At 43.7% G+C, this 13,623-nt stretch overlaps 1 protein-coding gene and 1 non-coding gene across 4 annotated transcripts; one reads left to right on the top strand and one right to left on the bottom strand.

Moving 5' to 3' along the window:
* Positions 1 to 455: 455 nt before the first annotated feature.
* Positions 456 to 3,541, top strand: LOC139379294 (angiopoietin-4-like). Of its 3 annotated transcripts, none has more exons than XM_071122099.1 (7): positions 456 to 677; positions 1,300 to 1,375; positions 1,470 to 1,497; positions 1,584 to 1,675; positions 1,889 to 2,006; positions 2,196 to 2,381; positions 2,578 to 3,538. In XM_071122099.1, exons 2-7 carry the CDS (start codon positions 1,310 to 1,312, stop codon positions 2,877 to 2,879), a joined length of 792 nt encoding a protein of 263 aa, XP_070978200.1. In that variant the 5' UTR covers positions 456 to 677; positions 1,300 to 1,309; the 3' UTR covers positions 2,880 to 3,538. The 3 variants fall into 3 exon arrangements, with proteins under 3 accessions (XP_070978200.1, XP_070978198.1, XP_070978199.1); XM_071122097.1 differs by having other exon boundaries at positions 527 to 677; positions 1,170 to 1,375; positions 2,578 to 3,541; XM_071122098.1 differs by having other exon boundaries at positions 531 to 677; positions 1,297 to 1,375; positions 2,578 to 3,371.
* Positions 3,542 to 3,902: 361 nt separating this feature from the next.
* trnae-uuc (transfer RNA glutamic acid (anticodon UUC)) lies at positions 3,903 to 3,973 on the bottom strand. The gene has a single exon. It is a non-coding gene; the product is annotated as a tRNA-Glu (tRNA).
* Between the last annotated feature and the right edge of the window lie 9,650 nt (positions 3,974 to 13,623).

Raw genomic sequence — 13,623 nt, 5'->3', positions numbered from 1 at the left:
GGCCATAGCCTTGTTACATAAATCAAGTAGAGTACTACAGGTGTTTCCTGGTTTTATTCATTTTAATCCTGTAGTTCTCCTATCCAATGGTTGTTCTTACCTGGACCAGAGGGTGGCGCTAGTAGTTAGGAAACAATTACTTTTGAAACACTGAAATTGTTTTTGAATAGGATATATCTAAAGACATTTGAGAGATAAACACATATGGAGTTGGTAACAAGAGTGTCCATACTTTTATTTTGATTTCTTGTTCATTGGACTGTGTTGTGTGTATTCCTGGCTGTTCGTAATTTCCTGTAAAGTCCAGTATTGGAATGTCAAGAGTGTTTGCTTTGGAGTGAGGGCTCTGAGTAACAGGGATCGCCCACAATAACATTAGCACAAGCACGGTGTGGGGGAGTGGTTTTCCGCAACAACACTATGGGCAAGTTTATTTTGCATGGCCCGGTGCCCCGGTTGAGAGGAGTTTGCACATTTTAGGTCCTTCCATTGGTCCCTAAGTGAAAACTCCCTGTCTGTGAGCCCTGTCTGTGATACTTAGAGGCATCTGACAACACTAAACTGGAAACGTGGAGTCGGAGTTTGTACAGTAGGCGGTGCTTGGGTCAATAAATAGGAAATCCTCTCTAAACTGACTGGTCGCAGACAATACACCATACAGGAATATACGGGCCGAGGTAGGTTCTCTCTACATATGTGAATCACCCGATGGCAATTTCAAATTTGCGATTATAATATTTATCCTGTGTGGAATGTCTAATGACGGCAGCATAACAAAAAATCATCTATAATTTTACCTTTTCCCTTATTTGGGTACATGTATGTATGGTGTTTACTGTTTTGTTATAAATGGAGTGGATATGGTGATGTTTCAAGTTCTCTCCGAATGTTTGAGTTTTGTAACAAAAGTACAGTAGCTCTGGCTCAGAATGTCTTTCTCAATTTTGGGATTTCTATATAATCACTACATTTTAGAGGAGACAGAAAAAGTAATTTACTTGCAAGAATGGCCTACAACAAATGCTTGCTTGTGTAGGGGACCCGTGTGGTTTCAGATGTGGACAGGTTACTGATGGCACAATAATCATACTAACACACACCGAATACTACTAAGAGATAGATCTGGGTCTAAGGATATTATCCATGTTTGACACTACTTTTCTGTTTAGGACCTGTAAAGGACGCAATTTAGGAAACATTGCATTTTTACAACGTTGGGTCACACAGGGATAATAAGGAAACAGCAGAAGAAAAAGTAACTAAAAGGACATTTTCATCTCTCCCTCTCTCTCTCAGAAGATTTGACAAAATGTGGAATAGGATATTTTTTTGTGGACTGGTTGTCTGTCTCATCAGCCTCACTGACCAGACTCAGGTAAATATACAGTCAGTCAGCACTGATAAACAAAGAAACATGTTATTCCTTTAAACCTGGAAGTAACCATTACTTATCTGCTGGTTTTGTACAGGGCCAGAAAACAACTTTAGTTGTTCAAGGTAAGTCTGTTATTTTTTTTAAATCACTTACAATGGAAAGACAAGAGTTCATGTACTGTATGTACATGTGTGTTTGCTTGTTTCAGGGACAGATTGCACACAGATCAAAACTCTCTCCCCTCGAGCCACCAGTGGAGTGTATGTCATTCAGCCTGCGGGAGTCAGATCCCCCTTTAAGGTATGGAAACATCTAAATATTTATGCCAGGTACTAGATCTACTGTTGTCATTTGGTTACACAGCCACACAGGGGCAGTAAAGCTTAGCTATGGAATGTTTGTGTCGCCAGGCTTGCAAGAGTTACTGAAGTTCTACAGAGTTCCATTCTTGGACAGTTTTTGTTCACAAAAAAACGATTTCTTGATTCAAAAGTACATTGATGTTGTATACAGGTGTATTGTGAGATGCTGGCAGACGGAGGCTGGACAGTCTTTCAAAGGCGCACTGGGGCAGAGGTTCTTTTCAACAGGAAGTGGGCAGTGTACAAACAAGGCTTTGGGCATCTACGGAGTAATGAAGAGTCCCTCTGAGCACCTCACATTTCACCAGCAACTTGTGTACTTTGCTGAGCCAATGTTGGCCAAATTTAAATGAATTTTTGTCTTAAATAATGTTTACCTCTAAGGCAACTTATAGAGGTTTCCCTATACTGTCTGTTTTTCTCTTCTCAATTCACTTCTCTACCCTGTTGTTTCCTAGAGGACCACTGGCTGGGTCTGAGTAAGGTGTTTGCTCTAACAAAGGGCAGGGAGTGGAGATCGACCATGCGGGTCGACCTGTGGGACTTTGAAGGGGGCACTGCCTTCGCTGAGTACAGTGACTTCCGTCTGGGCACGGAGAAGGAGGCCTATAAGCTGAACGTTGGAGCCTACAGGGGCAATGCAGGTAACGGTGGTCATATTTTTTACTTCAGTGTTCTAGTTATTTTATGGCAGCAATGGGACCATTACACATCACATATGTCATATGATATGTATTCTGGGTTGATATTTATAAATGGTGTATACTTTGGAAGTCAATATAATCAAGAGTGAAGTAGAAATGATGTACTCTCTCTTCATCCCTCCCTGTCTCTCCGTAGGTGATGCCATCCGTGGGAAATACGCCGGCATTGACCAGAATGGCTTTGGCTTCAGCACAACCGACAAGGACAACGACGGCTGCTCGCCCTGCATTTTTGGAGACATCGCCGAGAACACGTGCAGCTTCTCGGAGGGAGGAGGAGGGTGGTGGTACAGTCGCTGTGGCTCTGCCAGCCTGAACGGAGACTGGCACCCCGCCGGCGAACACATCGGCTGGGCCTCCGGCCTCCACTGGGAGACCTGGAAAGGACCTGCTCCATACTCGGCCCGAGCGAGCCGCATGATGATCAAGTCTGTGTGAGGCCATGTCTCAATACATCTGAAATGGTTTCCTAGGCCTATGTCTCCTTTGCTTTATGACCACTGGTCTGAGCCATATTAGTGGGCATGAGTAGAGAAAACCATTGAAATAACTGGAACACACACAGCTATGTGTTCCATGGAGTGATGCCTACATATCGTGCCATATTGCTTGCTTAATGGTCTGTTTATTTGGATCTATTGTGCAATCAACACACTATTTGTTTATCCCATTTGCTTTGTTGTATTATTTCATGGTGCATAAGTCAGAGCCAACATGTAAGTGACAGAAATAGAAAATATAAATTTTTTACACTTTTTTACCTTCTAAAGTCTACAATGAGTTAATACCTTGAAAAGAGAAAATACCTTGAAGTTATTTGTTACACTGCAACAATTCTACATCTAACTTCTGAAGTTTCATCACAGTTTGACAATTCATATTGTAGAATGTTGATATTGCATGCATAAATAAAATACATTTTTGAACATTTGTTTAGCACAAACATATTCAATAATGTTCAGAAACCATTCATTTGGCTTCTATTCACACATTCAAAGCTCTGTGTTTATAGAGAAATAGAAGTTGTACTAATTGCATATTAAATCATGTATGGTTACTCATCATACAGTAAATAGGTTTGTTGTTCTCCTACCCTAGAACACTGTTTTCTGGCTTTGATTGATGATGGACCTTTAACTTTGTTAAACGTTGCTACATTTATTTTTAGGGTGACATCATTGAGGACCTTTAAGGTTGCAGTGACACATCCAAAACCTGAGCGGGAAACCAGATTGCATACCAGAGAGAATATATAGACATCAAGAAAGCCAGTCAGTTGATTATTAACAAGTTTTTCCAACACTTTTGATTAACAGGGAAAAATAGATATAAGCCTAGAACAGTTAGGATCAGCTTGATCTCAGGACAAACCATGGCTGCCTTCCAAGCAATGGGAACCTCCCCAGACAGCAAAAAAGTTATGTGACTGCATACATGTTCTTACTTACTACTTCTCCTTACTGGTGCCCCGTGGGAATCGAACCCACAACCCTGGCGTTGAAAGCACCAATGCTCTACCAACTGAGCCACTCAACTTGCTGCATTCCAGCCATTATTATGAGCTGTTCTCCCCTCAGCACCCTCCTGTGCCACACATACTATATATATATATATGGAAGTATTATATTGAGGTATTAACCCAGGATAACCCAGAATGAGGACTAAATGGACTAACAGACTTCGAATATTCTCAAGTGGTCTTGTGTCTTTGACTTACCTTCTTTCTCTCCTCTTTCTCTCTCTTCTGGAAGAAAAACAACAACATGGATGACAAATGCTGTATAAAGATGGGATCCACAGGAAATGATCTGGAAATTATCTGATGGCAATTTACTCATTTGTATAAGTGTTGTCACATGTCTGAGAGGTATTCTTTCACTTCATTGATTAGGCTACAGTACAACGCTGTCAAAGAGCCATAGCAAATCTATAGCAAAGATCTAAAATGACTCCCTGAAACTAACATTCCTGCTGATTACACAGGTATTGGATTTTAATTATGGCTTTATAAGGTTGATTTGTGTCTTTAATGCCTGCATTGGCTGTTCTTTATGGTTGTGAAGATCCTCCTTTTTAGCCTCTGTTACATCACTACCTCTACTAAATTTAAATGGCTGATATGTTGCCATCAGACTAATGTTACCTTCCATGAACAGTTGAAGTTGGAAGTTTACATACACTTAGGTTTGAGTCATTAAAACTAGTTTTTCAACCACTCCACAAATGTCTTGTTAACAAACTATACTTTTGGCAAGTTGGCTAGGACATCTACTTCGTGCATGACAAGTAATTTTTCCAACAATTGTTTACAGACAGATTACTTCACTTAATCACAATTCCCATGGGTCAGAAGTTTACATACATTAAGTTGACTGTGCCTTTAAACAGCTTGGAAAATTCCATAACATTTTGTCATGGCTTTAGAAGCTTCCGATAGGCTAATTGACATCATTTGAGTCAATTGGAGGTGTACCTGTAGATGTATTTCAAGGCCTACCTTCAAACGCAGTACCTCTTTGCTTGACATCATGGGAAAATCAAAAGAAATCAGCCAAGACCTCAAAAAAATTGTAGACCTCCACAAGTCTGGTTCATCCTTGGGAGCAATTTCCAAAACGCCTGAAGGTACCACGTTCATCTGTACAAACATTAGTAGTAAGCAAGTATAAACACCATGGGACCATGCAGCCGTCATACCGCTCAAGAAGGAAATGCCTTCTGTCCCCTAGAGATGAACATACTTTGGTGCGAAAAGTGCAAATCAATCCCAGAACAACAGCAAAGGACCTTGTGAAGATGCTGGAGGAAACCGATACAAAAGTATCTATTGCCACAGTAAAATGAGTCCTATAATTGACAGAACCTGAAACGCTGCTCAGCAAGGAAGAAGCCACCATAAAAAGCCAGACTACGTTTTGCAACTGCACATGGGGACAAAGATCATACTTTTTGGAGAAATGTCCTCTGGTCTGATGAAACAAAAATAGAACTGTTTGGCCATAATGACCATTTCCATGTTTGGAGGAAAAAGGGGGAGGCTTGCAAGCCGAAGAACACCATCCCAACCGTGAAGCACGGGGGTGATAGCATCATGTTGTGGGGGTGCTTTGCTGCAGGAGGGACTGGTGCACTTCACAAAACAATTTCAAGGCAATGCTACCAAATACGAATTGAGTGCATGTAAACTTCTGACCCACTGGGAATGTAATGAAAGAAATAAAAGCTGAAATAAATCATTCTACTATTATTCTGACATTTCACATTCTTAAAATAAAGTGGTGATCCTAACTGACCTAAGACAGGGAATTTTTACTGGGATTAAATGTCAGGAATTGTGAAAAACAGTTTAAATATAGTTGGCTAAGGCGTATGTAAACTTCCGACTCAACTGTACCCTCATGAAGGAAAGGAAACGATGACAGTACATCTATTTTTGAGGATTGGGACACTCCTGAAAACTCTCCTCTCACCTGGGCCAGAACTTGCTCTGAAACTTTAACACATTTTCTTCCCCGCCATTAGTTGAGACCTTTAGATAGCACTCCTGTTGACTTTGTGAGAAGATTAAAATGTACCTAAAGAAATAACATATAGAATCCCTAGAATAGACAATGGGATCCTTGCAACATGCCTAAGAAACTAATCAAATATGGTCAAATATTGTATCAAACAATGAATTTGTATATATTTTAGGCAATAAGGTCTGTGTAAGGATGATGCTGTGAGTCGAGAAGAAGCAGGTGCAGGTGAAACGTTTAATAAAACATGGGTGGCGAAGGTGGAAATCACAGATGATGTTGGGATCCAGAATGTCCTCCACCGGAACCCAACACCGCTCCTTAGGACCATACCCCTCCCAGCAGAGATCTGACTGCCCTCGGGGGGGGGGGGGGGGGCAGCATCAGCTAGGGGACCAGGAACCACCGACCTGAGAAGGGTGACATGAAACGAGGGTGAGATACGGTAGTGACGGGGCAGTTGTAACCTATATCACCTCGTTGACCCTCCGGAGAACCTTAAACTGAGGCCGTTTTGTCGGGCCATTCCTTCCAGGGCAGGTGGAGTGAGAGGTTCCTGGTAGAGAACCAGATGCGATCCCCAGGGGTCTCACTACGGTGGCAGTCTGCCTGTTCTTTTTGACGATGGAAGGCGCGCTGGAATCTTACGTGAGCGTCTCTCCACACTTCTGCGTGCCGGAACCACTCATCAACTGCATGAGCTTTGGTCTGGCCCGGGGTCCATGAGGCTAGGGCCGGCTGAAAACCCAGAACACACTGGAAGGGGCGTCAACCCAGTGGAGGAGTGATGCAGCGAGCTCTGGGCAAACTCTGCCCATGGAAGAAATCGTGCCCACTCATCCTGCCGGTCTTGACAGTGACTCCTCAAGAACTCCTCAAGAATTCATCCTCTCCACTTGCCCGTTGGACTGAGGCCGGTACCCGGGAAGTGAGGCTAAGGCTGTCCATTCTCGTGATGTGAATTGGGGACCACGGTCGGAGACGATGTCCTCCGGAAAGTCATAATGCCGGAAGAGTGCCTCAGCGACCTGGAGAGCAGTGGGGAGACCAGGAAGAGGGATTAAACGACATGACTTAGAAAATCTATCCACTACCACCAGAATGGTGCGGAAACCGTCAGAGGGGAGATTGGTTACAAAGTCAATGAATAGATGAGACCAGGGTCGCTGAGGCACGGGAAGCGGGAGGAGCTTCTCTGCTGGTGCATTCCGGGGGGACTTGGTTTGGGCACATATGGAACAGGAGTTGACATAAGTTAGTTCCTGCGCCAAAGTGGGCCACCAGTACTTCTCAGCGATGGAGTGGATAGTGTGAGAAATACCTGGATGTCCAGCAACGACAGCTGTGTATTCCTAGGTCAGCAGCCAATCCCTTATCCCTGTGGGAATGTAGAGCTCAGGAGGACAGTTCAGGGCTATGGGCTCCCTCTCTGCATCCTAGGCCACTGGACCTACAACTTGGGAGGATGGGATTATAGGTGCACTCTGGACAGGACCCTCTCCCGAATCGTAGATACAGGACAGGGCATCGGCCTTGATGTTCTTGGAACCTGGGCGATAGGTCAGCATGAAGTCGAACCTGGTGAAGAAAAGAGCCCAGTCTGATTCTCATCCTCGACCATGAAATGATAGGGTTATGGCGTTGAAGCCAAGGGAGACCGAGAATTATCTTGTGAACTGGTGCACTGGTGATGAAGGGGGATGTTTTCCTGATGAGTGGACTACACGGATTAAATGGTGAGGGTGAGTGGTTGAGTGATGTGGGTGACGGTTCTGGACCCAAGAGGCTGACTACCCAGGACTTGAATCGGGAAAGGAGAGGAGAGCGGGTATGAGTTGATGTTAAGAGAGGAGGCAAGGGTCTGGTCAATAAAGTTCCCAGTGGCATCGGAATCCACTAACGCTGTTGACAAAGTACATGAGGGACAATCAGCTAGTGTGATGGACACCAAAAAGGGCCTGATGAATATGGAATATTCACTCCTGCCCTAGGTGCTGGAGTCTCACGTGACCATCCCTCTGTTCTTGTGGATCCTGAATTTGGATATGCCGGACAACTCTGGAGCTCATGCCCTCCTTGTCCACAGTACAGACAGCGCCCCAGCTGTATCTGTCTGTGGCACTCCGCAGCGGGGGGACGAGTGAACCCTACCTCCATGGGTTCTGGCTCCGATCCCGAGTATTCATTGAGGGAGGGAGAGAAATGATGAGAGGGCAGACGCGCCTGAAGTAGGTTAACTAGACGGATGGCCATCGCAATGAGTGAGTCCAAGGTGAGATTGTCGTCTCGACAGGCCAGTTCCGTCTGGACCTCTTCACACAAACCTCTTCTAAATAGCGTGCGAAGTGCCAGCTCATTCCACCTACTGGATGCCGCCCAGTCAGCAGAGAAATTACCGTGGACCTCTCTGAGGTGGGAGCTCCCCTCTCTCTGAGGTGGGAGCTCCCCTCTGATGCAAAAAGTAGAGGGAGCACTGAAGTAGGAAGCCACGGCATTTGGGATGGTGTAACGTCATATTTATCCGGGAGGGATCGCTGACTTGAGCGGGTTGATGAATGGGCTGATGTACTGGCTCACTGGGTCGCCTGGTTGTAGAGTATCCTCCGCTGGATGAAGCTAACGCCTCCCGGGTGTGTTTGAGATGTTGCACACTGTGAAGAACCTCCTCCAAAGCCGATCCCAGTTATGCCAGCTGGTCATGGTGTTGATGTAAAAGAGAGCCCTGTTCATTGACTGTCAGAGAGATTTGCTTCCATGGTTTGAGTTGGTATTCTGTAATGATGACGCTGTGAGTCGAGGTACAGGTAAAACACTGAATAAACAACAAACATGAAACAAGACAGTGTAACAGTGGCAAGATGCATGAAAACAGGAATAATACTAACTTGAGGAATGAACAAAGGGAAGGGACCTATAATGAGGTCCATGTGTGAATCATAATGATGATTCCCAGGACTTGTGGTTAGTATTATGGCGATGTCGCACACCAGAGGGCAGGAGCAGGAGTAGACGTGACAGTCCGAGGCGGTTTGGTATAATTAAGCAATAAGGCCCGGTCTAATTACATTGGTAACCAGTTTTTAATAGCAATAAGGCACATCGGGGGTTTGTGGTATATGGCCAATATACCACAGCTAAGGGCTGTTCTTAGGCCCAACGCAAGGCGGAGTGCCTGGATACAGCCCCTAGCCGTGGTATATTGGTCATATACCACAAACCCCGAGGTCCCTTATTGCAATTAAAAACTGGTTTCTAACGTAACTATAGCAGTAAAAATACATGTTTTGTCATACACTTGGTATACGATCTGATTTATCATGGCTGTCAGCCAATCAGAATTCAGGGCTTGAACCACCCAGTTCATGATGGTCAATATTCCACAGCTAAGGGCTGTTCTTAGGTACGACGCAGTTGGCTTTTCATAGACAAGCATTCAGAGGTCCAAACAGCAGGTCCAAGAGAGAGAGTGAGAGACAGGGTTGAAACAGTAGGTCCGGGACAAGGTAACACCTATGGTAAAACAGGTCAGGGTTCCATAGCCGCAGGTAGAAACACTAGAACTAGATTGGCAGCACTACTATCAGGACTGGGGACAGGGACAGACAGGAGTCATCAGGCCAGGTAGTCCTGAGGCATGGTCCTGGGGCTCAGGTTCTCCATGATGGGGGAGGGGGGACATAAAGAGAGAGAGAGGAGACTTAGAGGGAGTATGCCTAAGACCACACAGTACAGCCGATAGGACAGACTGACCCGAGCCCACCGCCACATAGGGTAGCATAGATACTGGAGACTGAGACAGGGTGAGACAATGTTACCCCTGGACAGGGCCAGTTAGGCATTTACCGAGAGCACCGACCCAACAAGGGATATCAACAGACCACTAACTTACTACCCTGAGACATGGCCAGGTATAGCTCACAAAATATCTCCCCCACCGTATGAGCAGAGGAGCCAGTGAATTATCTATCCCCCGTAACAGGATCAGAGGCAGAGAATCCCAGTGGAGAGTGGGGAACCAGCCAGGCAGAGACAGCGAGGGTGGTTCATCACTCCAGTGCCTTATTGCCATTCACCTTTGCACCTCTCGGCCAGACTATGTTCAATGATAGGACTTACTGAAGAGATGAGTATTCAGTAAGTCTTCAGTGACCTTTAAGTCTTCAGTAAAGCCTTAAAGTTTGAGACAGAGTCTGCATCTCTCACATAGATCGGCAGACCATTTCATAAAAGAGGAGCGCTATAGGAGAAAGCCCTGACTCCAGCTGTTTGCTTAGAAATTCTAGGAACAATAAGGAGTTCTGCAGCTTGTGACTAAACTATGGTATTTCACATAAACCCCAAATTATTTTGCATTTATGACTCTGGTGGAAGTGTTCAACACCAAATAGTGCTCAAAGATTCTGAACATAAAACACGGGGCATTAAAAGTGAAATTCGGGTTTTGTAAATATACCACTTACATTTGATAAATGTGCCAAAGTGATTGAAAAAAACATATATATACACTGAGTGTACAAAATATTGAGAACACCTTCCTAATATTGAGTTGCACCCCCTTTTGCCCTCAGAACAGCCTCCATTCGTCCGGGCATGGACCCTACAAAGTGTGGAAAGTGTTCCACAGGGATTCTGGCCCATGTTGACTCCAATGCTTCTCACAGTTGTGTCAAGTTGACTGGATGTCCTTTGGGTGGTGGACCATTGTTGATACACACGGGAAACTGTTGAGTGTGAAAAACCCAGCAGCGTTGCAGATACTGACACACTGAAACCGATGCGCCTGGCACCTACTACCATACTCCATTCAAAGGCCCTTAAATATTTTGTCTTGGACATTCACCCTCTGAATGGCACACATACACATTCCATGTCTCCAGGCTTAAAAATCATGATTTAACCTGTCTCCTCCCCTTCATCTACACTGATTGAAGTTGATTTAGTAGGGGACATCAATCAGGCATCATAGCTTTCAACTGGATTCACATGGTTGGTCTATATCAAGGAAAAATCATGTGTTCCTAATGTTTTGATAATCAGTGTATATTGTAGCAATTTTCGCTATATGAGCCACGTTACAATTCCCACCATGTGAGTTAACCCTGTTGGCGTGATGCGTAAAGGTGTTTGCATGGATTTATGTGAAGGTTTGAAAGACAAGTCAGGAATCTTTTTTGGTTGACCAAAGATTATGATCACTTGACCGAAAATATAAATTAGCTATTTACATGCAGAAATGTTATATACAGTACAAGCCTTTCACCTACACATAGGGGAGGAACCAGAACGATCAGTTGTGGAATTCTTTGTATTTTTGTTGTCAGTAAAAAAAAAATGCAGAACAGGTTTAACTTGCTCGACTAAAAAATGGGGAGGAACGAGAAAGATCCGTTTTAGGCTGGAATTATTTTCAGTTTAGTTATTTAAAAAAAAAAACACCTACCCAATGGGGCAACCTCAGAGTGGGCTCAACTAGTACGACTGCTCAGTACACTTCCCGCAGACAATAGGGCAACCCTTAGTGCCAATCCCTGTTCACATCCCTGCCCTGCTGTTCACTACAATATCTTTTAAATAACAGCGTTTTTAATGAATTAGATTATATAATCTTGAAGCCCGTTCAAAACAGCATGGGAAAGGATACTGAAGTAAAGCATAAACAGCTGTCACTTTCACAGCGAATATAAATCCCTGATTACACATGAAGGCGATATCATGGCGACGTTAGCTGGCTAAACGCATGCACAGATTCACCTGATCAGGTCTAACTCTCGTAACTTCTCCCTTAAACATAGCCCTAACCTTAAAGAGTGACTCCCTTTAAAAATACACAAATCCCTTTAAAAGCGGTCTATGTGGCATCAATATGAGTCAGAAACAGTTATTCTAGTGTCAAAATTTTCGTCAAATCGGAGTTTGAAACATCAGTGCGTCATAACAGGTAAATTAACATTGGGTTTCAATTTAAAAATGTCCATTTGCCCACTAACATGGGGTGAACAGTTGTGGTGATTGCTCTCTACTCAATAGCATAGACAGTGAGACTGCCCAGCATCTACGACTCTGTTTACATAAGACAACACATTGCACAATTTTTTACTTGGGAAAAACTGCCCCAAACACCTTAGTTATAATGCAAAACATAATTACATATTTATTGATTTAGTCGTGAGTTAGCCTGCCCCAGAGCAGGCTAGTTCTGAAGGATTTGTTGCAATAGAAATTGACCTGGCTAAAAGGTGAGCCACTTTTGTAAGACCAGTTTTTCAGAGTTGCAGAGTTACCTCGCTAACACCTGAAACCTGCTTCGTAGGGTTACCCATCTGGTCACCTCTGAGGCTGTGTTTGGCAGGCTGTGTCAAGACAAAACCTTTTCTGGGTCCTGATACCTCCACTATGGGTTCAATGCATCGCAACCAATTACATCTTTCTGCTCCATCAAGCATTACTCATGTCAAAGTTTTTGCAGAGCAGTCACATAGGAGCCATCCCATTCTAGAACATCGGTGTCAGACACTGATGATACATGTGAGGGAAGAGCATCCACAGAGCAGTGTTAGAGGGAACTGATTGGTCTACAGCATAAACTGAGGAGTGTCCAAAAGTAATCAGATTACCAAAAGTACGTTACTCATTTTGCGTAATCCAATGGATTATGTTACTAATTACTTTTATTGTCATGTATTCTGACCGTGACAAATGGTTGCGGTGAAGAAATACATGCACATATCATGACAAGGATCTTTCCAGGGGATCCACAGGGGTGGGACAGGGACGGAACGGGGGATTACCTATGGCTCCAAACCCTCAACCTAAATAAATACAGGAGAAGGTAGGTTCATCTACATTTATTAGTCACATGCAGGCATATTTCTAATTTGTGATTATAATAATTTACATAATATGTATTCTGTGTGAAATGTCTAACTAGTAGTTTCATTTCTGCCTAATTGAGTCAAACTGAATTTCAAGGGTACATGTATGGTGACCACTATGTTGTGTGGGGAGTGGAAAGGGTGACGTTTCAGGTTCTCTGTGATAATGTTGTGATATTTGACACTAGTTTTCTAAGATTTTAGATAAGTTTGATATTAATGTCTGTCTTTTTAGCCATTTCAAAAAGATGATAATTTTGCTGGGATTACAATAAAAAAATGAGTGTGATGTCAATGATATCCATTAAAAGGAAAAAGCAGAAAATAAAATGACATTCTCATCGCTTCCTCTCTCTCTCTCTGTCTCTCTGTCCCTCTCGCTCTCTGTCCCTCTCGTCACTCCCCCCCCTCTCATCACTCTCCCCACTCTCTCTCTCTTTCTCCCTCTCTCTCAGAAAATTTGACAAAATGTGGAAACGGATCATTTTTTGTGGACTGGTGATCTGTCTCATTTGCCTCACTGACCAGACACAGGTAAATTAGTCAACACTGATAAACAGAGAAACATGTTATTTCCTTTAAACCTGGGAGTGACGTGCATACCTATATAACGTAGGTAGATGACGTGCATACCTATATAACGTAGGTAGATGACGTGCATACCTATATAATGTAGGTAGATGACGTGCACACCTAGACTGACCAGACACAGGTAAATTAGTCAACACTGATAAACAGAGAAACATGTTATTTCCTTTAAACCTGGGAGTAACCATTACTTATCTGCTGGTT

This window comes from Oncorhynchus clarkii, chromosome 21 (genome assembly GCF_045791955.1).
Source record: "Oncorhynchus clarkii lewisi isolate Uvic-CL-2024 chromosome 21, UVic_Ocla_1.0, whole genome shotgun sequence".
Taxonomy (NCBI): domain Eukaryota; kingdom Metazoa; phylum Chordata; class Actinopteri; order Salmoniformes; family Salmonidae; genus Oncorhynchus; species Oncorhynchus clarkii.
This window is presented reverse-complemented; position numbering and strand designations above follow the sequence as displayed.